Below are 25,520 nucleotides of genomic sequence, written 5' to 3'. Positions count from 1 at the left end.
TATAAGGTAGCAAAAGTAATGAACCCAGGAAGGCATGAAGAGTAGGAGCAAAATTGAAACAGGCAGAGGGAAAGGAAAGGACAAGGGGTGAGCAGAGGTGATGGGGGTCTGTGTTGAAATGACTCAGCAATGAGATAGATGTGGTACCAGAGAAGCAATGTTGACACAGCAGGTGCCTCGTTATAACCAGGAGGACAAGTGGGGTGGCAGAGAAGAAAGGAATAGATGGTTTAGGGTGACATCAGCTGTGGGGAAGTGGCAGCTGAGGGCAGGACAGAGTGGCCCAGGCCCAGTGTCAGGAGGGTGGGCTGACCCAACCGGGCTGGGCCCGCAGGATGGCCAGCCCACCTGGACTTTCTCCCTACAGCCCGAGTACATTGCCCTGGAGTCGCTGAGCCAGGACTACGGCTTTGAACTGCTGGGCATGTGCCGGAACCAGAGTGAGGTCACCGCGGTGCTCAATGACCTGGGCGAGGACAGCGAGACTGAGCCCGAGGCCGAGCGTCTGGGCCAGGCCTTTGAGGAAGGCATCCCCAACCTGGCGAGGCTGCGACTGGCCGTCAACTACAACCAGAAGCGGGTCAGCTGGGCCCTGCCCACCTCCCCTGCCCTGCCCTGCCCCCTCTAGATGGCCCCTCTCCAACCCTAAGCAAGTCATTTCTCTGCCCTCAGGACCATCTCATTATTTTTTTTTTTAATATTTAGATTTCTTTGTGCCAAGATTTAGTTGTGGCACGTGGGATCTAATTCCCCATCCAGGGATCGAACCCAGGTCACCTGCATTGGGAGTACAGAGTCTTAGCCACTGGACCACTGGGGCAGTCCCAGGACCCCTCTTAGATCTTGATTCTGAGCACCCTTCTCTCCAGGCCCTTGATCCTAAGGGTCCCCCACCCTCCCTTCTTACCATCAGTCTAAGTCCCTAACCTCTGCCCATCCTTGGAAGTCCCATGACCCAACCAGACCAGACTTCTGAGTTTTACTTGTTGGCCTGCTGAGTAGGTTTGGTCTGGGCTTTTTCTGTGGTTATACTTCAATATCTCACTCTATCCAGCAAGATTAGACTAGATTTCTCAGGGCTGAAATATCAAGTGATTCCATTATTCCCCATTTCATTAGATGCCCACCCCTACGCCAAAGACATGTGCCCTTTCTAGCCTCCCCTAGCCTATTACTCCTCCCTCTCACCCACCCTCAGATATCCTAGCCCACCAGGAGCTTAACTAGAAACCTTCCTTTCCAGTGACTGCCCAAGTCAGCAAATTCTACCTTCCCTGCTCCTCCCTTCCTCCTCCCTTTCCTTGCTGCCTGGGGCCCCACATCCCTAAAAAGACCAAGAACCCTCAGGATTCTGGGACCCATATCCAGTTGCACCCACCACTGCCTGGCTTAGATTCAACAATGTGGGATCTGGAGAGTCCAGAAAATTCTTTGAGCTCAGTTTCTCCTTCATAGACTAGGAAACTAAGTCCCAAAGAGGGGTGGAGTCTGCCCAAGGTCACTTGGCAAGTGGGTTGCCTCTCTTCTTAGCTGGCTGCCCTGGGGAGAAAAGAAACATGGTTCACTTTCTATACAAGGAAGTCAGGGCGCCTGACTGACTCCTCTTCTTCCTCGCTGGCCGTGGCCACTCCCTCCGCTCACACCCTTCTCTGTTTAGTTTGTAGCACACCCCATCTGCCAGCAAGTCCTGTCCTCCATCTGGTGTGGGAACCTGGCTGGCTGGCGTGGGAGCACCACCATCTGGAAGCTCTTCATCGCCTTCCTCATCTTCCTCACCATGCCCTTCCTCTGCCTTGGCTACTGGCTGGCGCCCAAGTCCCGGGTACTAAGAATAGAAATAATGATAATTGTAATTTATTGAGCACTTGTTTTATGCCAAGCCCTGAGCTGGGCCCTTTATGTTCCTTTTAGGTAGTTTGAGGTGGTTCTGGAAGGTAGGCATTGCACCTGGATTTTACAGTGAAGACACAGGGAACAGAAATTCTCTTTTGTCCGCAGGAAACAGCAGAGCTGGGATTGAAACTGAGGTCTCTCTGCCTCCAAAGCCTGAGTCCTATATGCAGTCTCTCCTAATGAGACCCCCACCCCAACCTCGAATTCTTTGGGGGCCCTTTTGGACTCAGATATTTCTATTCCTTACTATGAGCCAGACATCATGCCTGGCACTGTGGATATAAAAAAATCAAGACCCTGTAAACCAGGTGAGGAATAGGGTAAGCAGTGCTCCAGGAGGCAGGAAAAGGGCATCCATTCAACATCCCAGGGAAGGAGAATGCAAAGCATTAGAGAGACTGAAAGGAATTCTGTGCAGCTACAGCATAAGTGCAAATAGCAATTAGCAAATGGTGGGAAGCAAGCAGGGGCCCAGGTTCCACAGAACCTTATGCAATGTTGGGAGCCGCTGGAGGATTGTAATGAGGTGAGAGATCCTATTAGTTTTGTGTTTTAGAAAGCTCTCTCTCCTAGGGATATGAAGGATGGATTGGGGGAGGGGTGGGAGTCCAAGAGACTGTCAGAGTGTGTGAGAGAAAGGAAAAGGATTCAGGGATGCCTTCAAGCTTCCTGGTCTGGGTGGTCGGGACGTTTTCTAGGATGGGGACACAGGAAGAAGAGGAAGACGTTTGAGATCCAAAGATGATAAACTTACTTTTTAACATGGCTGTGATCGAAGAGCCTGGGGGACCCCCCCCCCCCAGGGAAAGTTACTTCTGTGATCCTCAGTTCCTAGCTTAAAAATGGAAATAATGATACCTACCTCCTACAGTTGTGAAGGAAAACATCAATATGAAAGGGGAAAGCCTAATATACAGTACATTCTTGATAAATGTCTGAATGAGTGAGTGAATGAAAGGAGGAGACACGTGGGGGCCGAGCACTCCAGAAGTTCTCCTGGGAGGGGAGAGGTGTGAGCAGGACTCTGAGAAGCCTGCTCTCCTTCCTTCCCTGCAGCTTGGCCGCCTGCTGAAGATCCCGGTGCTGAAGTTCCTGCTGCACTCGGCCTCCTACCTGTGGTTCCTCATCTTCCTGCTGGGAGAGTCCCTGGTCATGGAGACGCAGCTGAGTACCTTCCGAGGCCGCAGCCAGAGCGTCTGGGAGACTTCACTACACATGGTTTGGGTTGCAGGTACATGGGTGAGGCCTTTTATTTGTGGTAGACTCCCTCCTGGGGACCCCCTCACTTTTCTTCACAGTGAGCACCCCTATACAGGGCGGCCCGTATGGATGCTCCCTGAATATGTAACCAGACCTCTCCGGGCTCTAGTTCACCATGGGTTTCCCGTTCACCTCTAATCAGGGGATCGCACCCTGTGATAGATCTCTGAGTATGGACCCTGTTCTTCCCCTACCCTGGCATTAGTCGCTGCCCATTCTGGATATTCATATCCTCTTGCAAATAAGACACTGGTCCATGGTGTCAGGTGGCAGATCACCTTGGTCTAACGGTAGCCAGCAAGTACAGCACCAGGCAATCTATCCCAAAGGTCATGGAGCAGAACGACTCATAGACCAAATTAAGATGCTTGAATCACACAGTTTATTACATAAGTACATATAAATGGTATACTTATGACGGTGCTGTTTTAAGGACCAGATGTGAGGTTTGAGCAGAGGATACAGTAGCCAGAAGCTGCCTGGGCCCAGCACTTGATCTGCAGGAGAAACACAGGGGCACATATGTATAGCTGTGGCTTACTAATCATCCTGGTGAGCAGCTATGACTTTTCTTTGCAATTTTGTTGCAGAGGACTTGTGAGGCCACTAGGTATTACCAGTGGGGAACTAATTTAAGATCAGATGAATCCTAAGGGCCTCATCTGTCTCGTGTATATTCAGTGTGTCACTAATATTGAGTGTCAACCCTGAATATTCTACATGTGTTCACACACATATGCTCTGTGTGTGTGTGTGTGTGTGTGTGTGTGTGTGTGTGCACTCAGTCACTCCGTCATGTCTCACTCATTGTGACCCCATGGACAATAGCCCACCAGGCTCTTCTGTCCATGCAATTTTCCAGGCAAGAATACTGAAGTGAGTTGCCATTTCCTACCCCAAGGGATATTCCTGGCCCAGGGATTGAACCTGCGTCCCTTCCATCTCCTACATTGGCCGGCAGTTTCTTGGCCACTGCATCACTTGGGAAGCCCAACACGTGTGTTCTACTTGCTTTATTTGTCCAACATGTCACCTGGATAACTAACTTACATATGCTCAAGGGGTACGTTTCATCCATTCTGTTGGTGTTCTTTCCTTCTATAGCAAAACTGCATTTTCTCAAACAGTTCAGCAAATGCAGTTGACAAGAATCCCCAGAGCTCTGCCGAGCATTTGGTTAGTCAGCTCAGCAGCTAGGTTGGGCACCTTCCTCATCTGTCTTCTCTTGACTTACCTCTAGCTTAGTTGGCAACTCCCAAACCACCAGCAGACTAAGTGTGCTCCTCCACCCTGTAACAAGTCAGTCAGTGAGGCACAAAAGGAAATTTGGCCAAGAAACTCTGGAGAAGAAAATAAGAGGGATCCAAGAGGAAAAGTGTCCCATCCAACTGTTTACTAATCATTATTGACCTGTATTGGGTGGAGGTGAAACCAGTATCGTTCCTGCCTGCAGGGGAAGAAGTCTTAAGAAACAACATTCCTCATTTCTTCATGTAGTGAACACCTGCTGCTGGTCTATTGTGAGCAAAGCCCTGAGAACACATGGATAAATTAATTAGGATTCTATCCAGGAACTTCTCTTGTGATCTGGTGGTTAAGACTCCACACTCTCAATGCAGGGGGCCCAGGTTCAATCCCTGGTTAGGGAACTAGATCCCACACACCATATTTAAAAAAGATTCTGCATGCCACAGTTACAGATCCCACATGCTCAACAAAGATTGAAGATCTGGCATGCTGCAAGTATGACCCTGCGCAGCCAAATAAAGATATTTTAAATAAATAGTGTTCCATCCACCCATTCAACATACACCACTGACAGCCATCCCACCTTCACAAGGTGCTCAGTTGCCATGGAAATGGACTCAGTTCCCACCACGCCCTGCTTGTCTCCAGGCCCACAACCCCCACCCCTTCCATGCTGCCCCAGCTTCCCCTCCTCCATCCAGTCTCAGCTCAAACATCACTCTCTGTGAGAAGTGAAGCTTTCCCTGGTTCCCAAATCAGGGTGAGGATCAGTTCCTGAACACTCCAAAGACAGCCTCTGTTCCCCTGCTCTCCTTCACCTTAGCACTGACCACTCTGGGCTGTAACAATTTGGCTACTTGCCCACCTCCCTCACTAGAATACGAGCCCGGGGAGGCCTGTATGTCTTCTTCACCACAGGATCCCACTGGCACATGATAGGAGCTTAATCAGTGTTTATCCAGTAGTGATTGCTGGGCCTTGTTCTGGGCACTGCGGACAAGGAGGTGAATCGACCACAGTCCCTGCCTTGAGGGGTTCCAAGTTCAGGGAGGGGAGGGGGACAGACCCAGGAAGAGATATCTTGCAGTGCTCCATGGTGACGGCATCACAGAGATCTTAAGAGAGCTGTGAAATTCACTGCCCTGGTTAGAGAAGGCTTCGGAGAGGAGGTGAGATTTGTCCTGGGTCGCAAAGGTGAGCCCAGCTTCTAAAGGGTGTGGAAGGGCTTTCTAGCTGTGGATACAGCCATGAGTGAAAATGCACATGCTTGTATCCAGGGAGCAGAGAAGGGCACGACGTGGCAGGGTCACCTAGCTAATGGGGTCCAGCTCCCAAGACCCTCCCTCCCCAGGCCTGGCCTTGGGCCCTGGGCTGATCATGAGCAGGTTGATAATTTGGAGCCGCTTCAAATCAATATTCTCTAAATATTTGTCCAGTGTGTATTTGGTGGAGGGCAGGGAGACCCAGATTTAGATTATCCCCTCCCAATAACCAGCCTCTCCAGGTGTTACTTTCTGAGTTTATCAGCTGATCGGATCACTGAAACTGCCCCTACAGCCACCAAGTCTGCATCAGCCAGGAGTCCTTTTTATTTCCGTGTAAGATCTTTGTGACATTGAAGCAGACTAAATGCCTACATTTTATCACTTTCAAGCCTGGGATATTTTACATCCCCCTCTCCCGGTGGAGATGTTCCCCCCCACCACCACGCCCACACACCCAGCTCTGACCTGGATGCAGGGGGTGCCTCACCCAGTACTGGCGCCCTGCCGCCTCCTTCAGGCTTCCTGTGGTTTGAGTGTAAGGAGGTGTGGATCGAGGGCCTGCGCAGTTACCTCCTGGACTGGTGGAACTTCCTGGATATGGTCATCCTCTCCCTGTACCTGGCGGCCTTCACGCTGCGCCTCCTCCTGGCCGGGCTTGCACACAAGCACTGCCAGGATGCCCTTGATGGGGCTGCCTGCCACTACTTCACCTCGGCTGGTGAGTGCCCCTCAGCGCAGCCCTGACTCCCCTGGCCCCCTCTCTTCCTTGGCTCTCAGCCTCAGCCTATTCCCCCCGGCACAGAGCGGAGTGAGTGGCGCACGGAGGACCCCCAGTTCCTGGCTGAGGTGCTCTTTGCTGTCACCAGCATGCTCAGCTTCACCCGCCTGGCCTCCATCCTGCCGGCCCATGAGTCGCTGGGCACCCTGCAGATTTCCATGGGCAGGATGATTGACGACATGATCCGGTGCGTACCGCCTCTGCTCCGAGCATCCTTCCCTCCGATGGACCCCATCTGACCTCCTTCTGAAGTTCCCCAGCTCTAGTTAGCACAGGGGTTCTTAACCTGGGTTCCTTGTACAGGCTCCAAAAACCTTGGAAACCCTGGAACTATAGGAAAATTTGGGAATGTAAATGTCAAGATACATTTCTCTGCAGAGAGGGTCTGTACATGCTGCGTGCATGCTAAGTTGCTTCAGCTGTCCAGCTCTTTGCCACTCTGTGGACAGTAGCCCACCAGGCTCCTCTGTCCATGGGGTTCTCCAGGCAAGAATACTGGAGTGGGTTGCCATGTCCTTCTCCAAGAGATCTTCTCGACCCAGGGATTGAACCTGTGTCTCTTAAGTCTGCATTGGCAAGCAGGCTCTTTACCACAAGAGCCGCCTGGGAAGCCAGAGAGGATCTATAACTTTCATCTAATTCTCAAAGAGACCTATGACTCCAAAGATCAAGAACCACCAAATGCAGAAAAAGCCCTTGGTTGGCATGCCAGTTCTGTTGCTGTCTCCATGGCAACCTGGGGCTCCACTTTCCCATATTTGAGGTGAGACACTGGACTCAGAGGTCCCTTTGGATGGTTCCCCCTGTACAACTGCTCTTGGAACTCATGGAATTATCTGGTCTTCTTGATAATTATCATCTAATCATTTACAGCCTACCTGGCCTTTCTCCCTAATCAGAGCCCATAGTTAATGCCTACTTCCCTGGAAATCCCCTGCCTGAGGTAGGATGGGAGTGGGTGCCCTTGGTGGGAAAAAACCTTGGTTACATATGTGAACATCTTCAGCTCAGCTCAGCTTCCATCCCTCCCTGCAGCAAGCCAACTCAACTCACACACAAGGCTTTAACTCTGCTGGTGAGAAATCCTGTCCAATAGGACTCTGTGACTCTCCCCCATCCCTGTACCATATCTCAGCATCTCAGTCCCTCCCTTGGAGCCTGGACCATCCTCAACTTTGACTGTTTCAACCCAGAACCCTTTATTCTGGAGGGAGAGTTTCTGCTTCAACACCCTTTCAATCCCTTCTCATTTCCCACCCCCTAATTTCTCTCTTCTTAATAATAACAAGACTGAATGCTTGTCAAGTAGAGGCTGAGCCTAGGAGCCATCACCCCCATCCCTTTTCCTAGAGCCTGCCTTCTCCCAGGGTAGAGCCCTGCCCTGAGCCTTCCCCATCCCGCCTCCTGCCAGGTTCATGTTCATCCTCATGATCATCCTGACCGCCTTCCTCTGTGGCCTCAACAACATCTACGTGCCCTACCAGGAGACCGAGCGGCTGGGCAAGTATGCCGGGGCAGAGGCAGGCCAGGCAGGCAGAAGTCTGGGCATTCTGGGCAAAAGGGGCACATGTACCAAAGCAAGGGGGTATGTTTGGAGACTAGCAAGACTTCCTCCCTGGCTGGCACATGGAGGGAATTTTGAGAGAGGAGGCAGGAGAGGGTAGAGGGGCCAGGTCATGGAGCTCCTGAAGGACCTGCCAAGAAACCTGCCTTAACCAACCTTACCCAACCTGCCTTACCCTGCCTTTCCCAGGCCAGACAGCTCCAAGTGGCCTCCCAAGCAATCATTCAATCATGAATTCATGAGTGCAACTACATGATGGTTTTATTAATGATGCTGAAGGACTTGAGGTTGGATCTGTGGATGTTTGTCAAAGCTTTCTCAAAGTAAATGGAGCCTTTATTCAGACCAACCCTTTTTTCCAAGAATCCTTGTTCATGTTCTGGCTTCTGGATGTTGAAAAACTCTGCTGACACGGTTTAAAGCATGAATCTTAGTGCTAGGGACAGGAACTACTCATTCCAGCCTCCTTCAAGGACCCTGGTGGGATCAGTCACTCCACAGTAGCATGAACAGGCTGAGCCCTCCTGCTCTTTGATGGGTGACAGCTAAGTAAAAGTATCTTTGCTAAAAACCTCAGGTAGGTTGCATAATAGGCATCTGGACTGAGGGTAGTTAGGAGCATTTAAAGTTTGACAAACAGAACTCCAGCACATCAGCTCAGCATTGAGAAAGAACACACTGAATGCAGTGTGGAGGATGGAAGAGGTATAGTTAAGTGTCCATCTCACCCCCATCTCCATCCAGAACATAAAGTCCCTGAAGACAGGGACTCTGCTTGTCTTGTTCATAGCTGCATCCTTAGTGCCTGTTCCTGGCACTGCTGTGTGCTCAGTAAATTCTGGCTCAGAAACAGCAAGCAGTCCAAAAGGCTTCGTGGAAGCAGAGCGCCTTTGGCTGGGTCCCCAGGGTGAGGAGGAGTGAGTCTGGGTGGCCCCCTGGCTCATCTCCCACCCCGACATCCTACTTTTTGGCCCACTGTGCCAGTTTCAATGAGACCTTCCAGTTTCTGTTCTGGACGATGTTTGGCATGGAGGAGCACAGTGTGGTGGACATGCCTCAGTTCCTGGTGCCGGAATTCATGGGCCGGGCCCTCTATGGCATCTTTACCATCGTCATGGTGATTGTGCTGCTCAACATGCTCATTGCCATGATCACCAACTCATTCCAGAAGATTGAGGTACGTGAACTGAGGACAGCTCGGGCCAGAGGGAAGAAGAGGGAAAGGGAAGGAGAGGAACAGGATGCAAGGAGTCAAGAGATTGCTCTGTCACCACTACTGCCTTGTTTTGAAACTGGGGACAAGTTTTCCTCTCAAGCCCTCAATTTCCTTGTCTGTAGATGGAGGGTCTTGATGATGTTATTATTTTTATCAGACACAAGTCTAGCGCTCATTCCACATTAGGGCTGGGAGAAAGTGTGTGTTGTGGAAGAGTAGGTGGAAACATGAGAAGTGAGAGGGAAGGAGATGGATGAGTTAGGGTTTGTGGGCTGGAGAACAGGCTGGCAGGAATTGAATGTCAGAAGGAGGCAAGATGATGGGGAGGAAGTGGGAAGTGGGGTACAAATGGGAGATGTGGATGATAGGTGAGGATGGAGACAAGAGTGGGGAGAAGAAAGTGGTGGGCACACAGGAGATAAAAGACCAGAGGACTGGGGGAAATGGGGCAGACTGAGTGGGCAGGAGGGCTAGGCACCAAAGTGGTTCTTCCTGAGCCCCTGCTTCCTGGCCCTCAGGACGCTGCTGACGTGGAGTGGAAGTTTGCTCGCTCAAAACTCTACCTATCCTACTTCCGAGAGGGCCTGACATTGCCTGTGCCCTTCAATATCCTGCCCTCCCCCAAGGCCATCTTCTACCTGCTCAGGTGAGGACCTCAGAGCCCTCACTCCCAAGCCCCCAGCACTCAGCACTCCCACCCCACTCCTGCCCCATCTCCCTGGACCCTTTCCCCTGACTAACCGCTTCCCACCATCTCAATGTCTCAGGAGAGTTTTCCGCTTCATTTGCTGTTGCCACTTCTGCTGCAAAACCAAGAAGCCAGACTATCCCCCAATCCCCACCTTTGTGAGTATCTCATGTGCTTGTTGTGAGTCTTCCTCACCACAGGCTTTAGCTGCACTCTCTGTACCATCCATTTGGCTGAACACCCCTAGCTCATCTGTCTTCCCAGGTATGTTTGCAGAAAGTCTCCCAGTTCCTACTCTCTCCTGTGGCCTTTCCCTCTGCCTGGCTCTGGCCATTCCCTAAATCTCCAATCCTATATCATCCAGTTTAAAATGAAGTCCACGCCACCCTCCTCTCAAGCCACCAATACCCCGTAATCTCCAGGCAAAACTTTTTACCCTGAACCGAGCCAAGAAACTGTTGAATGTTTTCCACAGTAAAACATTTTAGAAGCTAAGGGAAGAATGCCCCACACACTGGGAAATTCGAAGATGACTGAGGCCTGAGAGAGGAGGGCAGGCCTCCAGGGGACTAACTTACCTCTGCTTCTCTGCTCCCTAACTCAGTCTGGCTTGGCATGAGACCCCTCATAATTCAGATAGCATTATTGCAGGGGGTCCCATGTTTTCCCCTTAAAACAGGTTACCTGAGGGTCTCTCTAAGGCAGGGTCTCTCTAAGGTCAGCTCTGTGAAGCCATAGGCCAGCGCTGAGGCTCAGAGGCCCCTGGATCCCCTGATGAGGTAGGCCTTCCCTTATCTGATTGGTCAATAGTTTGTTTAATAAATACTTACCTAAGCAAACCTATGCTGGAAATAAAGATATGCAGAATGGTGGACCCTTGAAGTACTGACAGTCTAGAGCAGCAGAAAGAAACGGCATGTAGGATCTTTCCTGACCAGGGATCGTACCAGCATCCCCTGCATTGCAAGGCAGATTCTTAACCACTGGACCATCAGGGAAACCCACCATCTCCATATTCAGTCTGGAGACATTCAGCCTGAAGAAGCTGAGCAGCTTGGCTCAAGGCTCACAGAGGCAAAGTGACCAAGCTGAGATTTCAGCCTGTTTTCCAAGCCCAGCACTTTGCCATCTTCACCTCTGCTCCCTCTCTCTATTATCTGCCCCAAAGGCCTGACTTGCCTTCCTGGTTCTGTCCTGAGGTCTGAAACTGGACCTAGAACCAATCACTCTAACTTGCACGATGGTTTCCATTTCCTTGGCATGAGCTAGTCCATGCAGATGCATCCCCATATCCTCTAGTCTCCCCTCTGAGGAATCGGAAGGACAAGGTTAACCTGCCCTGACTCAGCTCAAGGATGGGTTGGTGGCACGAGAGAGCTCAACTCTGTCCTGCTCAGCATTTCTCCTTGCCCACTACCCTCTTCCTCCTTTTCCTCTCCTAACCTTCACCCACCTCCCTCCCTGGTTCCCTTGCACTCCCATTCCACAATGTGTGACCTCCATCCAGACTACCTGCCAGACCTACATGAAGGTCTGGATGTGTGGCCTTCGGGGACACACAACTCTGCACAGACTGTGCCTCCATCCTTCATTGCCTGGGGGAGGTTGCAGTGAGGAGAAAAAGGCTAGGGGGTGAGGAATCCCTCTTACTCTCCTGTCTTCCCATCCCAGGCCAATCCTGGGGCAGGGGCAGGGCCTGGGGAGGGAGAGCGTGGATCCTACCGGCTTCGGGTCATCAAGGCCCTGGTGCAACGCTACATAGAGACTGCCCAGCGGGAGTTTGAGGAGACTCGTCGGAAAGGTTAGTTGCTTACTTCCAAGCCTTTCCCATTCCTGTCCCTTGCTCATCTGGAACACCCAGCCTCACACCCCTTGTCCAGCCTGCAGTTCTCTCTGTGGCCCCCTCTGACCCACCCTCGGAAGCCACAGCTTGCAGAGAGAGTGTGTGCCCTTGCACTCAATAACCCCTGGCCCCACCCCCCATTCAGACATTTATCCCACTCCCTTCATTTATCCCTTCATTCCTACCTTCATTTATGTGTTCACTTATTCTCTCAACCATTCCCTTATGCATTCACTCTTTCACTTTATTCATCATTCATTCAATCAGAGTTCATTGCTATGCCCCCTGTTCCCAGCAGGGAGACATGGGAAGCTTTCAGTTTGGTGAGGAAGAGAAACCATCTCCCTAGTCAGGAAGTGCTTTAAAAAAGAGAAACAAATTGCAGTGAGAGCTCAAAGGAGAGGAAGAGCCTATCGTGGGAAGGCAGAAGGCTAGAGTACCAGAAGCTGGAGAGAGAGAGAGGGTTGGGTCTGCACTCGGCCCTGAGGGTGGGTGTGAGCAGGACAGATGTAAATGGGGAAGAGGAGGACTGGGCAGATGTACATATATCTACCCATAGACAATTCTCATCCCTATGGCTCCTGACCCCTCTCTGGTCCATAAGACCTTCATTTTGCTATCTTCTAAACCCTTACCACCTGAGCTCTGCTGATGCATCCACCCTGACGCAGCCTGCTCACCTGGCCCACAACCCAGTGCCAGTCCCTCACTTCCTCCAGTTCTCCTGCTTCCGGATGTTCCAGCATGCCCTCCTCTGTTGAGGGTAGAAATGGACCAGGGCAGACTCACCTTCTGAGAGACACCCCCATCTCTACTCCCACCCCCCAGACCTGGGCAACAGACTGACAGAGCTGACCAAGACGGTGTCTCGACTGCAGAGTGAGGTAGCAGGTGTGCAGCGGGCTGTGGTGGAGGCAGGGCCACGCCGGCTGCCCGGAGGAGCCAGCATCCTCAGTCGCTACATCACCCGAGTGCGCAACAGCTTCCAGAACCTGGGGCCCCCCATCCCTGAGACCCCAGAGCTGACAGTGCCAGTGACAGTGGGGACCCAGGAGTCATCAGAAACAGGGCTTCCAGATGCTGGAGGGGCTCAGGCTCCAGCCTCTGGGGAATCTGGCCCCTCCTCCCCAGCTCACGTATTAGTGCACAGGGAGCAAGAATCAGAGGGGGCTGGGGACCTGCCCCAGGAGACAGACCTGGGAGCCAAGGAGGGGACCTGATGCTGGGGAGGGTCCCTTCTTCTGTTGCTGACTAGAGCAGCCTCGGAGAAGGCGATGGCCCCCCACTCCAGCACTCTTGCCTGGAAAATCCCATGGACGAAGGAGCCTGGTGGGCTGCAGTCCATGGGGTCGCTAAGAGTCAGGCACGACTGAGCGACTTCACTTTTGCTTTTCACTTTCATGCATTGGAGAAGGAAATGGCAACCCATTCCAGTATTCTTGCCTGGAGAATCCCAGAGACAGAGGAGCCTAGTGGGCTGCCGTCTATGGGGTTGCACAGAGTCGGACACGACTGAAGAGACTTAGCAGCAGCAGCAGCAGAGCAGCCTAGATAGCCGAGGGCGGGGGTCACTTCGTGGGAGCCCCTGCTGCTTTTCTTGCCTCAATAAAGCCTCTGCTCTGGAGCTCAGATGTCTCCAGAAAGTGTGAGAATCTCTGTCTTATAATGTTTTGAAATCACCAACGCTGAAATGAACCCTGGTGGGAGCCAGAACACAGAAAAATGGCTTGGGCTTAGGATCCTACTTTGAGCTCCTTCAGACTTTTGATGGAACTGAAACTGGGGGGCAAGGGTCCTGGTTTGAAAGCAACCTCTCTGACCTTCAGCAAGTTGCTTCCTTCCTTGGCTCTGCATTCCTTGTTAGACAAACGGCCAAGGAAGATATCTGTCCCCCTTCCTGCCTTCCAGGCTGTTGTGAGGAAACTCTCTGTCTATTAAAGCATCTGGGGTTGCAGGCTATGGTGTGTGACAAGGGTCTGCACCTGGACCATGTCTAAAAGTGATCAAGAAGTCATTCATGTTAGTCCCTGAGTCCCATAAGACCAAAGCAGGGCAGATAGTCCAGTCTCGTGAAACAAAGCAGTCATGAAGTTTGATGTCATCACACTGCAGCACTGTTTAATGGAGTGGCCATCACAGCACTACCCTTGCTTGTTCCCGGGGTCCCCACCACAAAGCAGGGCTCCCTCCACCCTACCATGGGCTCAAATTCCCCGACATCCTGGTTGGAGACATGGCTGCTAGGTCTGGGTCTGAAACCATCTTGTTGCTTCTCCAGGCTCTTCAAAGCCTCCCTTCTTCATCTGGAGGTCACATGTTCCCAGGACTCCTAAGTGGCAGGCATTGAACATTCAGAGCCCAGCTCCTAAGAGCTGGAACCCCCAAGAGGCCAAGAGCAGGGTCTTCCAGGAGAGCAGAGAAAAGGCCCCTTGGAGAGTGAGTCTTCCTGCCCGCCTGCTGGAGAGAGAAGAAAAGACAGTGAATGGTCAGCAGGGCCAGTGGGGAGTCAAACAGCCAAGGGAGGGACCCGAGGGTGACTCACTTGGCACAGACTCACAGCTCAGCCTCTTCTTCTCTGCAAAAGACACCACAGTGAGGCCTCCAGGTAGACAGACCCTCACACTGCAAACTTCCTTCCCATCAGGCCCTGGCAAGTCCACTCCTTATCACAATTCACCTTTCCCTTTTCCCAAATACATGTCTGACTTCCCTTCCTCCTCCTTCTGCAAGAAATCTTCCCCGTTTGCCTTTCCATCCCTGCCCCATCTTTGCTCAGTGACTTTGTCCTGCCTCAGCTCTGGGGAATAGCACATATGGGTCCCATCAACCCACTAAGCCCATGGCCTCCTGAGATCTGAAGACATGCTCCTGCCACTTTCCTCTGCTTATTGCCCTCCTTAACCAGGTTCTTTTGGTCTATTAGACTGTGTAGCAGAAGGAAAATTTTGAGAACATTTAGAGAATCATCTGAAAATATCACATGTGCAGAAAACACTTATCTCACTATCTCTGAGCTGGCAGAACCTGAGTCACAGAGAAAGAATATCTCCAACTAGCTTCTGGCCTTCAACGTCCTCATTAATCACGTGGGTCTCTTGAAGGCCCTGGGGACTGAAATCAACTGGGGACCTCCTGGCAGTCCTGCTTCCCTCATGCATGGCTCACCACCCAGATAGGCGCAGTTAAAGTGGCTGCACATCTGATCACTGCTGGAGAGAGTCACCAGGCTTTTGTTTCCATCCTTAGAGAAACCCGTCACCACGAAGACTTCATGCGGGGGGATCAGCACCTCATGCTCTTTAGGAAAGACAGACAGGGCCTGGATTGGGGCCCCAAAGCAAGTCCTTAGAGAGAAGAAAGTGGCATTACCAAATCCGCGGGCCACTGTCTCATCCAGGGAACTGGAGGTAAACTGGCCCAAGCGGATAGAGTCCCCCACACTCTTGGGTTCAAAGTGAATGGTGCCCACGCCACGGAACACCACCTGCCCAGGTTCCCTGCTGCAGCCCCCACCACCCTGCAGCAGCTGCAGGGCCCGGGTCAGGTAGAAATGCAGGGCCTTGAAAGGGAAGTGGTTCATGTAGGACTCCCAGGAGCCACCACCAGTCCGCACAGCCTGGTTCAGCTCCTGGTACAAAGTGTTGGACGAGTTGGTGTAGACCATGATGGCGATTCCGTGCTGGCTTCTGAAGCCAGGAGGCAGAATGAGCCCTTGACGTTTTTGCTCCCAAGCCTTCTGGGCTGTCTTCCAGGACTCTCGCAGCACGGGATGGTTGGCCATCTCCTTCTCTAACAGAAGCACTGCTTTCTCCTCCATCTCCTCCAAGCAGCCCACATAGGCATCATCAAATGTGTCTGGAGCCAGGCTCAGGTTCTGGATGGAAATATTCTGCAGTAATGGAGAAAACGAAGAGAGGAGCCACACAGGAAAACATATAAGTCAGGGTACTGGAGAGAGGTCCTGGTGGAAGATCAGTTTAGAAGCACAGAATCTCAGTCTGGGACTTCCCTGGCAGTCTAGTGCTTAAAACTCTGAGCTCTCTATGCAAGAGGCAAAGGTTCAGTCCCTGGTCAGGGAACTAAGATTGGCTGCACTGTGGGACCAAAAAATACTCCCACCCCCTAAATGTCCCCAAATCTCATTTCTATGCCCAAAATAGTGTGAAATTTGGCAAAAGCTCCAAAATTTAAATAACAGGCACTGCTGCTGCTGCTGCTAAGTCGCTTCAGTTGTGTCCGACTCTGTGCGACCCCATAGACAGCAGCCCACCAGGCTCCCTCGTCCCTGGGATTCTCCAGGCAAGAACACTGAAGTGGGTTGCCATTTCCTTCTCCAATGCATGGAAGTGAAAAGTGAAAGTGAAATCGCTCAGTCGTGTCTGACCCTCAGCGACCCCACGGACTGCAGTCTGCTGGATTCAGTCAAATATGGTTAATTCCTGAATTCACCACTTACTGCTTGTGGGATCTTGGTCAAGTCTCAACTTTTCTGGGCTCAGGTTCTCCCCCTATACACTGAGGATACCTCCAACCTCATAGGGTTATTGTCAGGACTGCGTATAGATCCTCACTGTGTACTAACTAAGAGGAGTCATCTATCATTAGAGAGGTTCCTGCACGTGGTGGGACGTGGGGCTGGATGACCTCCAAGCACCTTTCTGGCTCTGAGACTCACTGTGCAGATGACATACGAATATGCACTCAGTCTCCAACGACCTGACCCCACGCCCAGCCTGACTCTTTCCCTCTCCCACACAGGCGTGTAGACACCACACCAGGGCCCTGTCAGCGCTGAGACTCAGTCCTCTCCTGCTCTAGAAGCCTGCATCCTCCACCCTGGGGTGGGAGTGGAGAGGAGGTCAAGCCCTGGTCTGGGAGGGGCTGCAGGAGGGCCGTACACAGGTAACCCTAAGGAGTGCGTGCAGGCTGGGCCCGGGAGATCGGAAGTGAGAGGAGAAAGCTGGAGGCTGTCCCGAGGGAGGAGGGTATGAAGGCAGGAGGGTCACAGGAGAACCAGTGGGTGGAGGTGGGGTTCTGGGAGATGGAGTGGGAACTTGGGGCTCCCAGCAGTGATCCTGAGAGGAAGAGGGTTCAGAGGATGACATCCTAGAGAAGCATCTCTGGGAGGGAGCTTTGAGGAGTCAGGCCCTGGGTGCCCCCAAAGTGTTCCTTACGTGGCAGCAGATAGTTCCCCCCTGTTACCTGCCAGGGGACAGACGGGCGGACACCGCTGCCGAGGGTGTGGAGGTTGAGGCAGCTGAGGGCGATCAGCAGAGCTGCCAACATTATTCCTCAGAGACACTTGGAGAGTGAGATCCAGCTGAGGGTGGGACCAGCGATGGTCCAGGCTTGGCTTCGATGGGCTGGGGGACAGAGATTTGGCCCGGCAGGGCCTGGGCGGGGCCAAGGGCGGGTCTAAGTGAGTGGGCGGGGCTTGGGTTTTAGCATCCGACGCCCTCACCCCAAGCACCTCAGTCTTTGCTCCCCTCCTCCCGGCCGCCCTGCCGGAGTGCTCAGCAACTTTTGCCCCGGGGGTGATATAGGCGGATGGGTAATTTGGCTCCGCTTGGAAAGAGGAGACGGGAGCCAAGGACCCACCTGGAGGTGGCGAAGACCCAGAGCGGGGAAAAAGCACTTAAGTTTCTGGGCAGTCGGGGCTGAAGTCTATGCGGGCGCTACGATGTCCTCTGTCCCCGGAGTCCCGCAGATCAACAAGGTCCGCGGCTATGTATAGTACCGGTGGCGGTAACCCGACACCTCTCTTCCACAACAGACACCAGGGTTGGGGGAGCGGGACTGAGGGCTGTAACTCCCCTTCCCAGTGACTGCGCGGTCTTTCTCGAGGACCTTCTTTGTCTTCTAGCAAGACCAGAGCTAGAGACGGGGAATTTTGAGACGTGGTCTCTTCTTCGGGAGGGCCCTCACCGCTATGGCCGGGCCTCCAGACCAGTAGGTGGAGGGGACCAAAAGGGTTCCGCCCGCTGAGAGGTCACCACTTGTGCACTCGTTGATTTGCATACAATTTGCATATGGCCAACTGTTGGGTGATGTGTACTCCAGCATCTGAGCGCTCTCCACCCCTCTCCTTCCTTTTTACACCCCTTCCCTTCGGTAAGCCTTGCCCAGATGCAGGGCTGTCTCCCTGACATCCTCAGGGGCCAGTCCCGCCCCTCCACAGACCCTCTGTCCCCTGACCTCTCAGACTCAGGTGACCCCATGTTTATAAACACTAACCTTTCCCCTCATTTCCCTGGCTTGCCTATAAATACCCAACTTTGTGTTTTCGATGTCCCCTGGGAGGTAGTGGGCGAAGGGACCAGTGAGGAATCCGTCAGCAGCTCTGGAAAGAGCTTTCTGGCAGCATGAACCTCTGGGGGTGGCAGGGTTCCTCCCCCAGAGTGCCCAGAGGACCTAGGAGTCCAGAAACCAGGATTAAAGAGATGTGCCTGCTACCTACTATGTCTGATAAGTGTAAAAGGTTAGATTTATCCCAGGGCCTACACCTGGTCTGGCTGATTAATTCAGTCCAATCTTTGTTCCCTCATCTACTCAGGTTGCCAGCCAAATAAAGAATTTCCTTCGCCTAGAATACTGCTTCCTCCAGAAATCCTTTCTGAAGACCAAAAATGAAGACAAACTGTGTCCAAGGTTGAGGGAGGGAGGTGAAAAGAGGGGCATCCCAAGGAGTTCCCTGTTGGCCTAGGGGTTATGATTTAGGCATTCACGGTGGTGGCCCTGGTTCAATCCCTGGTTAGGGAACTGAGATCCCACAAATCAGAACATAAACGAAAAAGAAGAGAGAAAGTCCAAAAACTGGACTGCTTGTCAGCAAACACAGCAAATCAAGACAAGTGCTTTCAGCCCCTTCCAATGAGACTGGCTCCCTAACCTCTCCAAGATTAGCAATCAGGAGTCACTCTGCTGTTTTACATTATTGTGAAAAACAGCATCTCACCTACATATCCTGATGCCTCTCCCCCTAGAGGGTCCTGAGCACTGACAGTTGCTGGAACTGAAGATACTATACCGTCTGGGACAACTAGGCATGAAGGGACACTCCCTGTGACAAGATCTGCTGGTATCAGTATTTTGTCCTCTCTCTATCCTCTGGTTTTGGGAATTGCTTCTCCCATTGCGAGACTTAGCTTCAAGAAAGGCTTCAAGAGATGGAGTCAAATCTAGTAATTGAGCAGTGGTCTGTAGTGAAGCAGACAGTTCCAAGATCACATGGCCAATTAATGCTGGAGTTGGGACCTAGACTCTCTACTCTGGGAATCTCTTCTTGCTCCTCAGGTGAGTCTCCATGCTCACTTGAATGGATCAATAAGGAGATACTCCCTGAGGCCAGGGATTTTGAATGCAGGACCAAACCCAGTGGGGAAGCAGTTGTTCCAGCCTGGATCCTTGATTTCTCTCTGGATTCAGGGATTCCCTTTTTCATGAGAAGAGATCTGGCCCAAGTACCCTGGGCAGAGGTTAGTGTTCTGAGCCTAGAGGAGACATCCAGAAATAGATGGGGGGTTCAATTCAGCTACTCAGTCGTGTCTAACTCTTTGTGACCACATGGACTGCAGCACGCCAGCTCTCTGTCCATTACCAACTCCCAGAACTTTCTCAAACTCATGTCCATCAAGTCGGTGATGCAATCTCATCCTCTGTTGTCCCCTTCTCCTCCTACCTTCAATCTTTCCCAGCATCAGGGTCTTTTCCAATGAGTTAGTTGTTTGAATCAGGTAGCCAAAGTATTGGAACTTTAGCTTCAGCATCAGTCCTTCCAATGAATATTCAGGATTGATTACCTTTAGGATTGACTGGTTTGATCTCTTTGCAGTTCAAGGGACTCTCAAGAGTCTTCTCCAATACCACAGTTCAAAAGCATAAATTCTTCGGCACTCAGCTTTCCTTATGGTCCATCTCTCACATCCATACATGACTACTGGAAAAACCATAGCTTTGACTACACGGACCTTTGTCAGTAAAGTAATGTCTCTGCTTTTTAATATGCTGTCTAGGTTGGTCATAGCTTTTCCTCTAAGAAGCAAGAGTTTTTGAATTTCATAGCTGCAGTTACTATCTGCAGTGATTCTGGAGCCCAAGAAAATAAAGTCTGTCACTGTTTCCATTGTTTCCCCACCTATTTGCCATGAAGTGATGGGATAGGATGCCATGATCTTAGTTTTTTGAATGTTGAGTTTTAAGGCAGCTTTTTCACTCTCCTCTTTCACTTTCATCAAGAGGCTCTTTAGTTCCTCTTCACTTTCTGCCATAAGAGTGGTGTCATCTGCGTATCTGAGGTTACTATATAGATGGGGAAGTGTCACATTTTTGAGCAGCTGTGTGGGAGAGGCACAAGGGGTGTGGGATTTGACGGTATAAAAGAGAAACCCGCCCTCCTTCTCTCCTGGTGGTTGTCATTAGAGACGAGCTTTCCTGCCCCAGAGAAAGTCGAGGTAAGGGACACACAAACCTCCTCCTGGGCACTGGGCATGGAAAACAGTTTCTGAAATGGAAAGTTTGGGGTGTTAATGGTAGAGTCATAGCAATCATTAGGAAAAGTTTCAGGAAACCTTTTATCTGCCTTATCAGGACACTATAACAAAATACCACAGACTGGGTAAATTATCAACAACAAGCACTGGTTTTTAACAGTTCTGGTGGCTGAAAGTTTGAGACCTAAGTGCTAGCCTGGTCACGTGAGGGCCTTTTCCTGGTTCATAGCCAGCAACTCCCCACTGGGTCCTCACAGGTTTTGGAAGCTCCTGGGGACCCCTGTGGGGTCTCTTTTATAAGAATAGCAATCCCAGTCATGAGGGTTTATGAACTAATAATCTCCCAGAGGCCCCACCTTCTAATACCATGATACCAGGCATTAGAGTTCCAGCATATGAATGTTGGGGAGACTACTTCACATTATATGGAGAGGTTTGGGATACTTAGGAAGGTTTCAGGCCATTGGGAAATTTGGGGATTTCTGGGGTAGTATTTGGAGCCACATCCCCAGTATGAAATGTTCATCACAGGCCTGGATGAGGGGAAACTGAAAAGAGAAGTGTCCTGAGCAGGATGAAGAAAGGACAAAAGGGCAGTGGCTGGGAGATGAAATCAGGGGTATCCCAGAGAGTTCTCTGGTGGCCTAGTGGTTAGGGTTTTGTGCTTTTAATGCCAAGTTCAGTTCAATTCAGTTCAGTCACACAATTATGTCCAACTCTTTGCGACTCCATGAACCACAGTGCGGCAGACCTCCCTGTCCATCACTAACTCCCAGAGTCCACCCAAACCCATGTCCATTGAGTCGGTGATGCCATCCAACCATATCATCCTCTGTCGTCCCCTTCTCCTCCTGCCCTCAATCTTGCCCAGCATTAGAGTCTTTTCCAATGAGTCAGCTCTTCGCATCAGGTGGCCAAAGTATTGGAGTTTCAGCTTCAATATCAGTCCTACCAATGAACACCCAGGACTGATCTCCTTTAGGATGGACTGATTAGATCTCCTAGCAGGGACTCTCAAGAGTCTTCTCCAACACCACAGTTCAAAAGCATCAATTCTTCGGGGTTCAGCTTTCTTTATGATCCAACTCTCACATCCATACATAACCACTGGAAAAACCATAGCCTTGACTAGATGGACCTTTGTTGACAAAGTAATGTCTCTGCTTTTGAATATGCTCTCTAGGTTGGTCATAACTTTTCTTCCAAGAAGTAAACGTCTTTTAATTGCAATCACCATCTGCAGTGATTTGGGAGCCCAGGAAAATAAAGTCACCCAACGCCCAGGTTTAATCCCTCTGGGGAACTAAATGCCACATACAATAGAGCATGGCCGAGAAAAAAAAAAGAAGAAAAAGAGTTGCATTCTAAAAAATTCAAATTGCTAGTCAGGCAAACACAGCAAACCAAGTTCTTTTGTCCTCTTCCAGTGAGACTGGCCTCCCAAAGCATTCCAAGAGTAGAAATCAGAAGTCACTCTGCTGTTCTCCATTATTGTGAAAAACAGCATCTCACCTACATATGCTGATGCCTCTCTCCCTAGAGGGTCCTGAACACTGACAGTTGCTGGAACAGAAGATACTTACTGTCTGGACAGCTAGGCCTGCAGGGACACAACACAGGACCAGATCCACTGGTCTCATGGTTTGGGGTGTTAATGGTAGAGTCATAGAAATCGTTGGAAAAGTTTCAGGGAGCTTTTCATCTTAATCTGTTCAGGGTGCCATAGCAAAATACCACACATTAGATAACTTATCAGCAACAGACATTTACTTCCAACAGTTCAGGAGGCTTAAGTCTCAGATCTGTGTCACATCTGGTCACATGAGGGCACTTTCCCTGGTTCATAGCCAACACCTTCCCATTTGGGTTCTCACAGGTGGAAGCTGCTAGGGAGCTCTGTGGGATTTCTTTTATAAGAACAGCAATCCCAGTCATGAGGGCTCATGAACTAATGGTCTCCCAAAGGCCTCACCTGCTAATACCATCACATCAGGCATTGGAGTTCCAGCATACGAATTTCAGGGAGACACATTTAGACTATTGCATATTTGATGGAGAACTTTGGGATATTTAGGGAGGTTTGAGGCGATTGGGAAGTTTGGGGATTTCTAGGGAGGGATTTGGAACCACACCCCCAATAGGGAATGTTCATCACTGGCCTAGATGAGGGGAAACCGACAAGAGAGGTGCCCTGAGCAGGATGAAGGAAGGACAGAAGGGCAGCAGCTGGGAGAGGAAAAGGGGTTGCCAGTGCCTCCACTTCCTGACTTCCCAGGCCCTCCCTGCCACTCTGGCCCCCACACCATTGCCCTCAAACTGGTCACTAAGCCATCAATCCACCTGCTCTGCAGGGGTTTCCATTATTAGTGACACCCAGAAAGCCTCTCAGACTTTCAGCAAACATGCCAAGAGATCTCATGTGTGCCTAGCCTTGGGCTGAGCCCTGGGGACACAGAGTGGGTCATATCCAGTCCTTCCGTCAAGGAACTCACAGGCCAGGAGGGGAGGCAGACTCAGAAGGCAGCACAGTATGATTAGCACAGTGACAGAGGAAAGTGCAGGGTGATTCAGGAGGCCAGAGGAGTCAGAGGGCTTCCTGGAGGAGGTGGCCCCTGAGCTAGTCCTGGAAGAGTGGGTAGCAGGAGAAGGGCAGCCCCAGCACATGGAGGAAAGCAGCAGTGCCTCATCTGGGACTTTGTGCTGTGCCACCTATGTGAAGCAGGTGTGGCAGGGCACGAGGCTGAAGAGGTCTGGGAGGGCCAGGCCACAGAGGGCTTCAAATGCCAGCTCCAGGATTGGACTCTGTCCTGAGGGTAGGAGGGAAGTTTTGCTTTGTTCCATTGCCTTCTTTTTTCTTTCTTGATGTGTTCTCATCCTTTCCTGCATAATTTTCATGTCTGTACATTGAGATATTTCTCCCAGTCTGGTTTGGCACAGAGGGTTCTGAAGCAGGTGAGGAACATGGCCTGCTGTGCATTAGAATCATTCTTCTACATGCTCCAGGGGAGCAGGTGAGGACCTGACAAGCTGTGCTTCAGGCTCATCGTTCTCCCTCTCCAGGGGAGGGTGGAGTTGCAGGGGTGACTGTGACGGCAGGGAGACCAGGGAGGAGGCAGGGGCTGACTGGAGCCCTGGTGGTGATGGGGAAAGGGAAGGACCATTGAGATGGACCCATACTGTGCACAATTAGTTGGCAACTAATTTACTGTTTGATAAACGACTGAATGAATGAAAACCCAAGTAACCATCTAAGGTGACTGGATGAATAACAGGATAGTAGATTACATGAGACTTTTCTGATGGCAAGTTCAGAGGAAGCCTCTGAGCTGGATGAAGTCCAAAGAGAAATTCATCACAAGGATCCCAGGGCATTTATCGGTACCCAAAGACCAGAAGTGAAGAGTCTCTAGAAGCCCAAGGAAGTGTCTCACTCTGCCTGTGCCTTGGTGTCAAGCAGCTCTCTTTAACTCTCAGCCCTTCCTGCCTCTTTCCCTGGAACTTCTTCTGTCGCTGACTTCAGTACACCTATGACTCTCAAATATCTCTTGCTGTCCATTCTGCTCCATATCAGACATCCACCCCTGGAGAGTCCACATGTGCCAAACGTCCCCCCACCCCCACCCCCCACAACCTGATCCTTTACTCAAAATTTTTTTTATTGAACACCTACTAAGTGTTGGGATGAGCAAAGTGAGCTTACAAGTCCACTCTGCTTTCCTATGTATTTTCAACTTAGAGTATGGGAACCTTGTTTTCCTTGAGTGTTTCCAAGAGTGCTTGCCTTCATTTCCCCCATCTCATCGCCTAAACTGTACATAAAGCATCTGCCTGCAATGCAGGAAACCCGGGTTTGATCCCTGGGTTGGGAAGATCCCCTGGAGAAGGAAATAGAAATCCACTCCAGTATTCTTGCCTGGAGAATCCCATGGAGAGAGGAGCCTGGTGGGCTACAGTCCACAGGGTCGCAAAGAGTCGGACACGACTGAGCAACTTCACACAAACTGTACAGACATAACATCCAGTCAGTTCTACCTAGTAACAGTGGGTGCACTCTCAGTGCCCATACCTTAGTCTGACCACATGATTCAATGTCCTCAGTCTGACTTCACTGTTCCCTATACTGAAATCTTTTATTGCTGTGTTTCTGCAGGGCAGAGATGCAGACAGAAACAAGGCAATGCAGAGGCAGTGAGAGATACAGTTGGCTTCGAGTTTTCACTACATGACCATTTTGCTGTGGGCCACAAAATCTCAGGGAGATGCAAGCATTTATTCTCATGCTCCTGGGTCTTCAGGTTGACTTTAAATGGGCTAAAGTGAGCTTGGATGGGGAGCTCAGCTTCAGGCTGCCAGTCTGCCTCAGCTGGGCACCTCCTTGTTGTAGACTAAGCCCAGGTCTGCTCTCTGGGGTCCAGGCTGGAAGAACAGTCCTGGGCTGCCGGGGTCCAGTCCCCGCAGGATCCAGGGGAACCTGAAGGAAAAACAGTGTCGGCGATTGATTTAGAGAGAGATAAGGAAAGAATGTTGAAGATAAGAAAATAGAGGAGAGGAAAAGGCTGATATTCCTTGGTTTACATAGAGGACCAATAAAACTCTGAGACAAGAAGTTTGCCCTGTTCACTGAGGTCACAGGTGCCCTCTCGGTCTCCTGAGGGAGTGAAGACTCAGAACGTCTTCCCGTTCAGGTCTTGGAAACCAGGGCAGATAAGTGAACGCAGGGAGCCTCTGTGCTCCAAGGGATCAGCCTGAAAAAGAGAGGGAGAGGGAGAGAGAGAATGATTGACACGGGGAGACCAAGCTGTTTCAGTGAGCTAGGCCCATTGTTTTTATTTTCAAAAGGGTCTTGTATACCTTTACTTGTACATAGAGGGAAATGAAAGATGCAAAGTCATACAGACTCAGCCCAAACGTTACATCTGTTTTGTCTTTATCAAGACCAGGATTTTTTCTGCAAACCTTTCCCATAGACAATGTTGTGTACATTATCTTCTGGCCTTTGAGGCCTGTGAACATTTTATGACCCTCATTTGATAACAGCTGCTCAACCAGGAAACTTGTTTTCCCTTGGAATGTTTTTTCTTTATATTTCTAATCTATGTCAGCCTCAGAAAGTATTAAACAAGTTACATTTCTCAGGGAGCAAAGGTGCAGTAAGTTACAACAAAGAAAGAACCAATTAGCTCAAAAGTCTGATGTGGTTAATTTCAAGGCTACACTTGTTTTTCTTACATTCCAACTATGTTAACTAATGTACTCCCAGGTGCACAGTGGATAAG

The 25,520-nt window shown here is 50.9% G+C and overlaps 2 protein-coding genes across 2 annotated transcripts in view; one reads left to right on the top strand and one right to left on the bottom strand.

Moving 5' to 3' along the window:
- XNDC1N (XRCC1 N-terminal domain containing 1, N-terminal like) overlaps positions 1 to 12,975 on the top strand; it is a 37,151-nt gene extending 24,176 nt beyond the window's left edge. The window contains exons 13-23 of the mRNA XM_052652814.1: positions 368 to 580; positions 1,658 to 1,822; positions 2,950 to 3,124; positions 6,184 to 6,384; positions 6,469 to 6,631; positions 7,856 to 7,948; positions 8,993 to 9,185; positions 9,743 to 9,870; positions 9,992 to 10,070; positions 11,584 to 11,713; positions 12,584 to 12,975. Of these exons, the coding sequence (XP_052508774.1) occupies positions 368 to 580; positions 1,658 to 1,822; positions 2,950 to 3,124; positions 6,184 to 6,384; positions 6,469 to 6,631; positions 7,856 to 7,948; positions 8,993 to 9,185; positions 9,743 to 9,870; positions 9,992 to 10,070; positions 11,584 to 11,713; positions 12,584 to 12,975 (1,932 nt within the window). The remainder of the gene's footprint in view (positions 1 to 367; positions 581 to 1,657; positions 1,823 to 2,949; positions 3,125 to 6,183; positions 6,385 to 6,468; positions 6,632 to 7,855; positions 7,949 to 8,992; positions 9,186 to 9,742; positions 9,871 to 9,991; positions 10,071 to 11,583; positions 11,714 to 12,583) is intronic.
- Positions 12,976 to 13,857: 882 nt separating this feature from the next.
- On the bottom strand, positions 13,858 to 17,524 carry LOC128060417 (ecto-ADP-ribosyltransferase 5-like). Its single transcript, XM_052652823.1, is given in 6 exon segments — positions 13,858 to 14,183; positions 14,186 to 14,212; positions 14,298 to 14,330; positions 14,921 to 15,644; positions 16,958 to 17,148; positions 17,354 to 17,524. Coding segments are annotated over 5 exon segments (945 nt in total). The 5' UTR covers positions 17,042 to 17,148; positions 17,354 to 17,524; the 3' UTR covers positions 13,858 to 14,106.
- Positions 17,525 to 25,520: the final 7,996 nt, after the last annotated feature.

The sequence above is a fragment of the Budorcas taxicolor genome, chromosome 15 (genome assembly GCF_023091745.1).
Source record: "Budorcas taxicolor isolate Tak-1 chromosome 15, Takin1.1, whole genome shotgun sequence".
In the NCBI taxonomy this organism is placed as follows: Eukaryota; Metazoa; Chordata; class Mammalia; order Artiodactyla; family Bovidae; genus Budorcas; species Budorcas taxicolor.
Note: the sequence above shows the minus strand (reverse complement) of the source record. Positions and strands in the feature narration are given on the sequence as shown.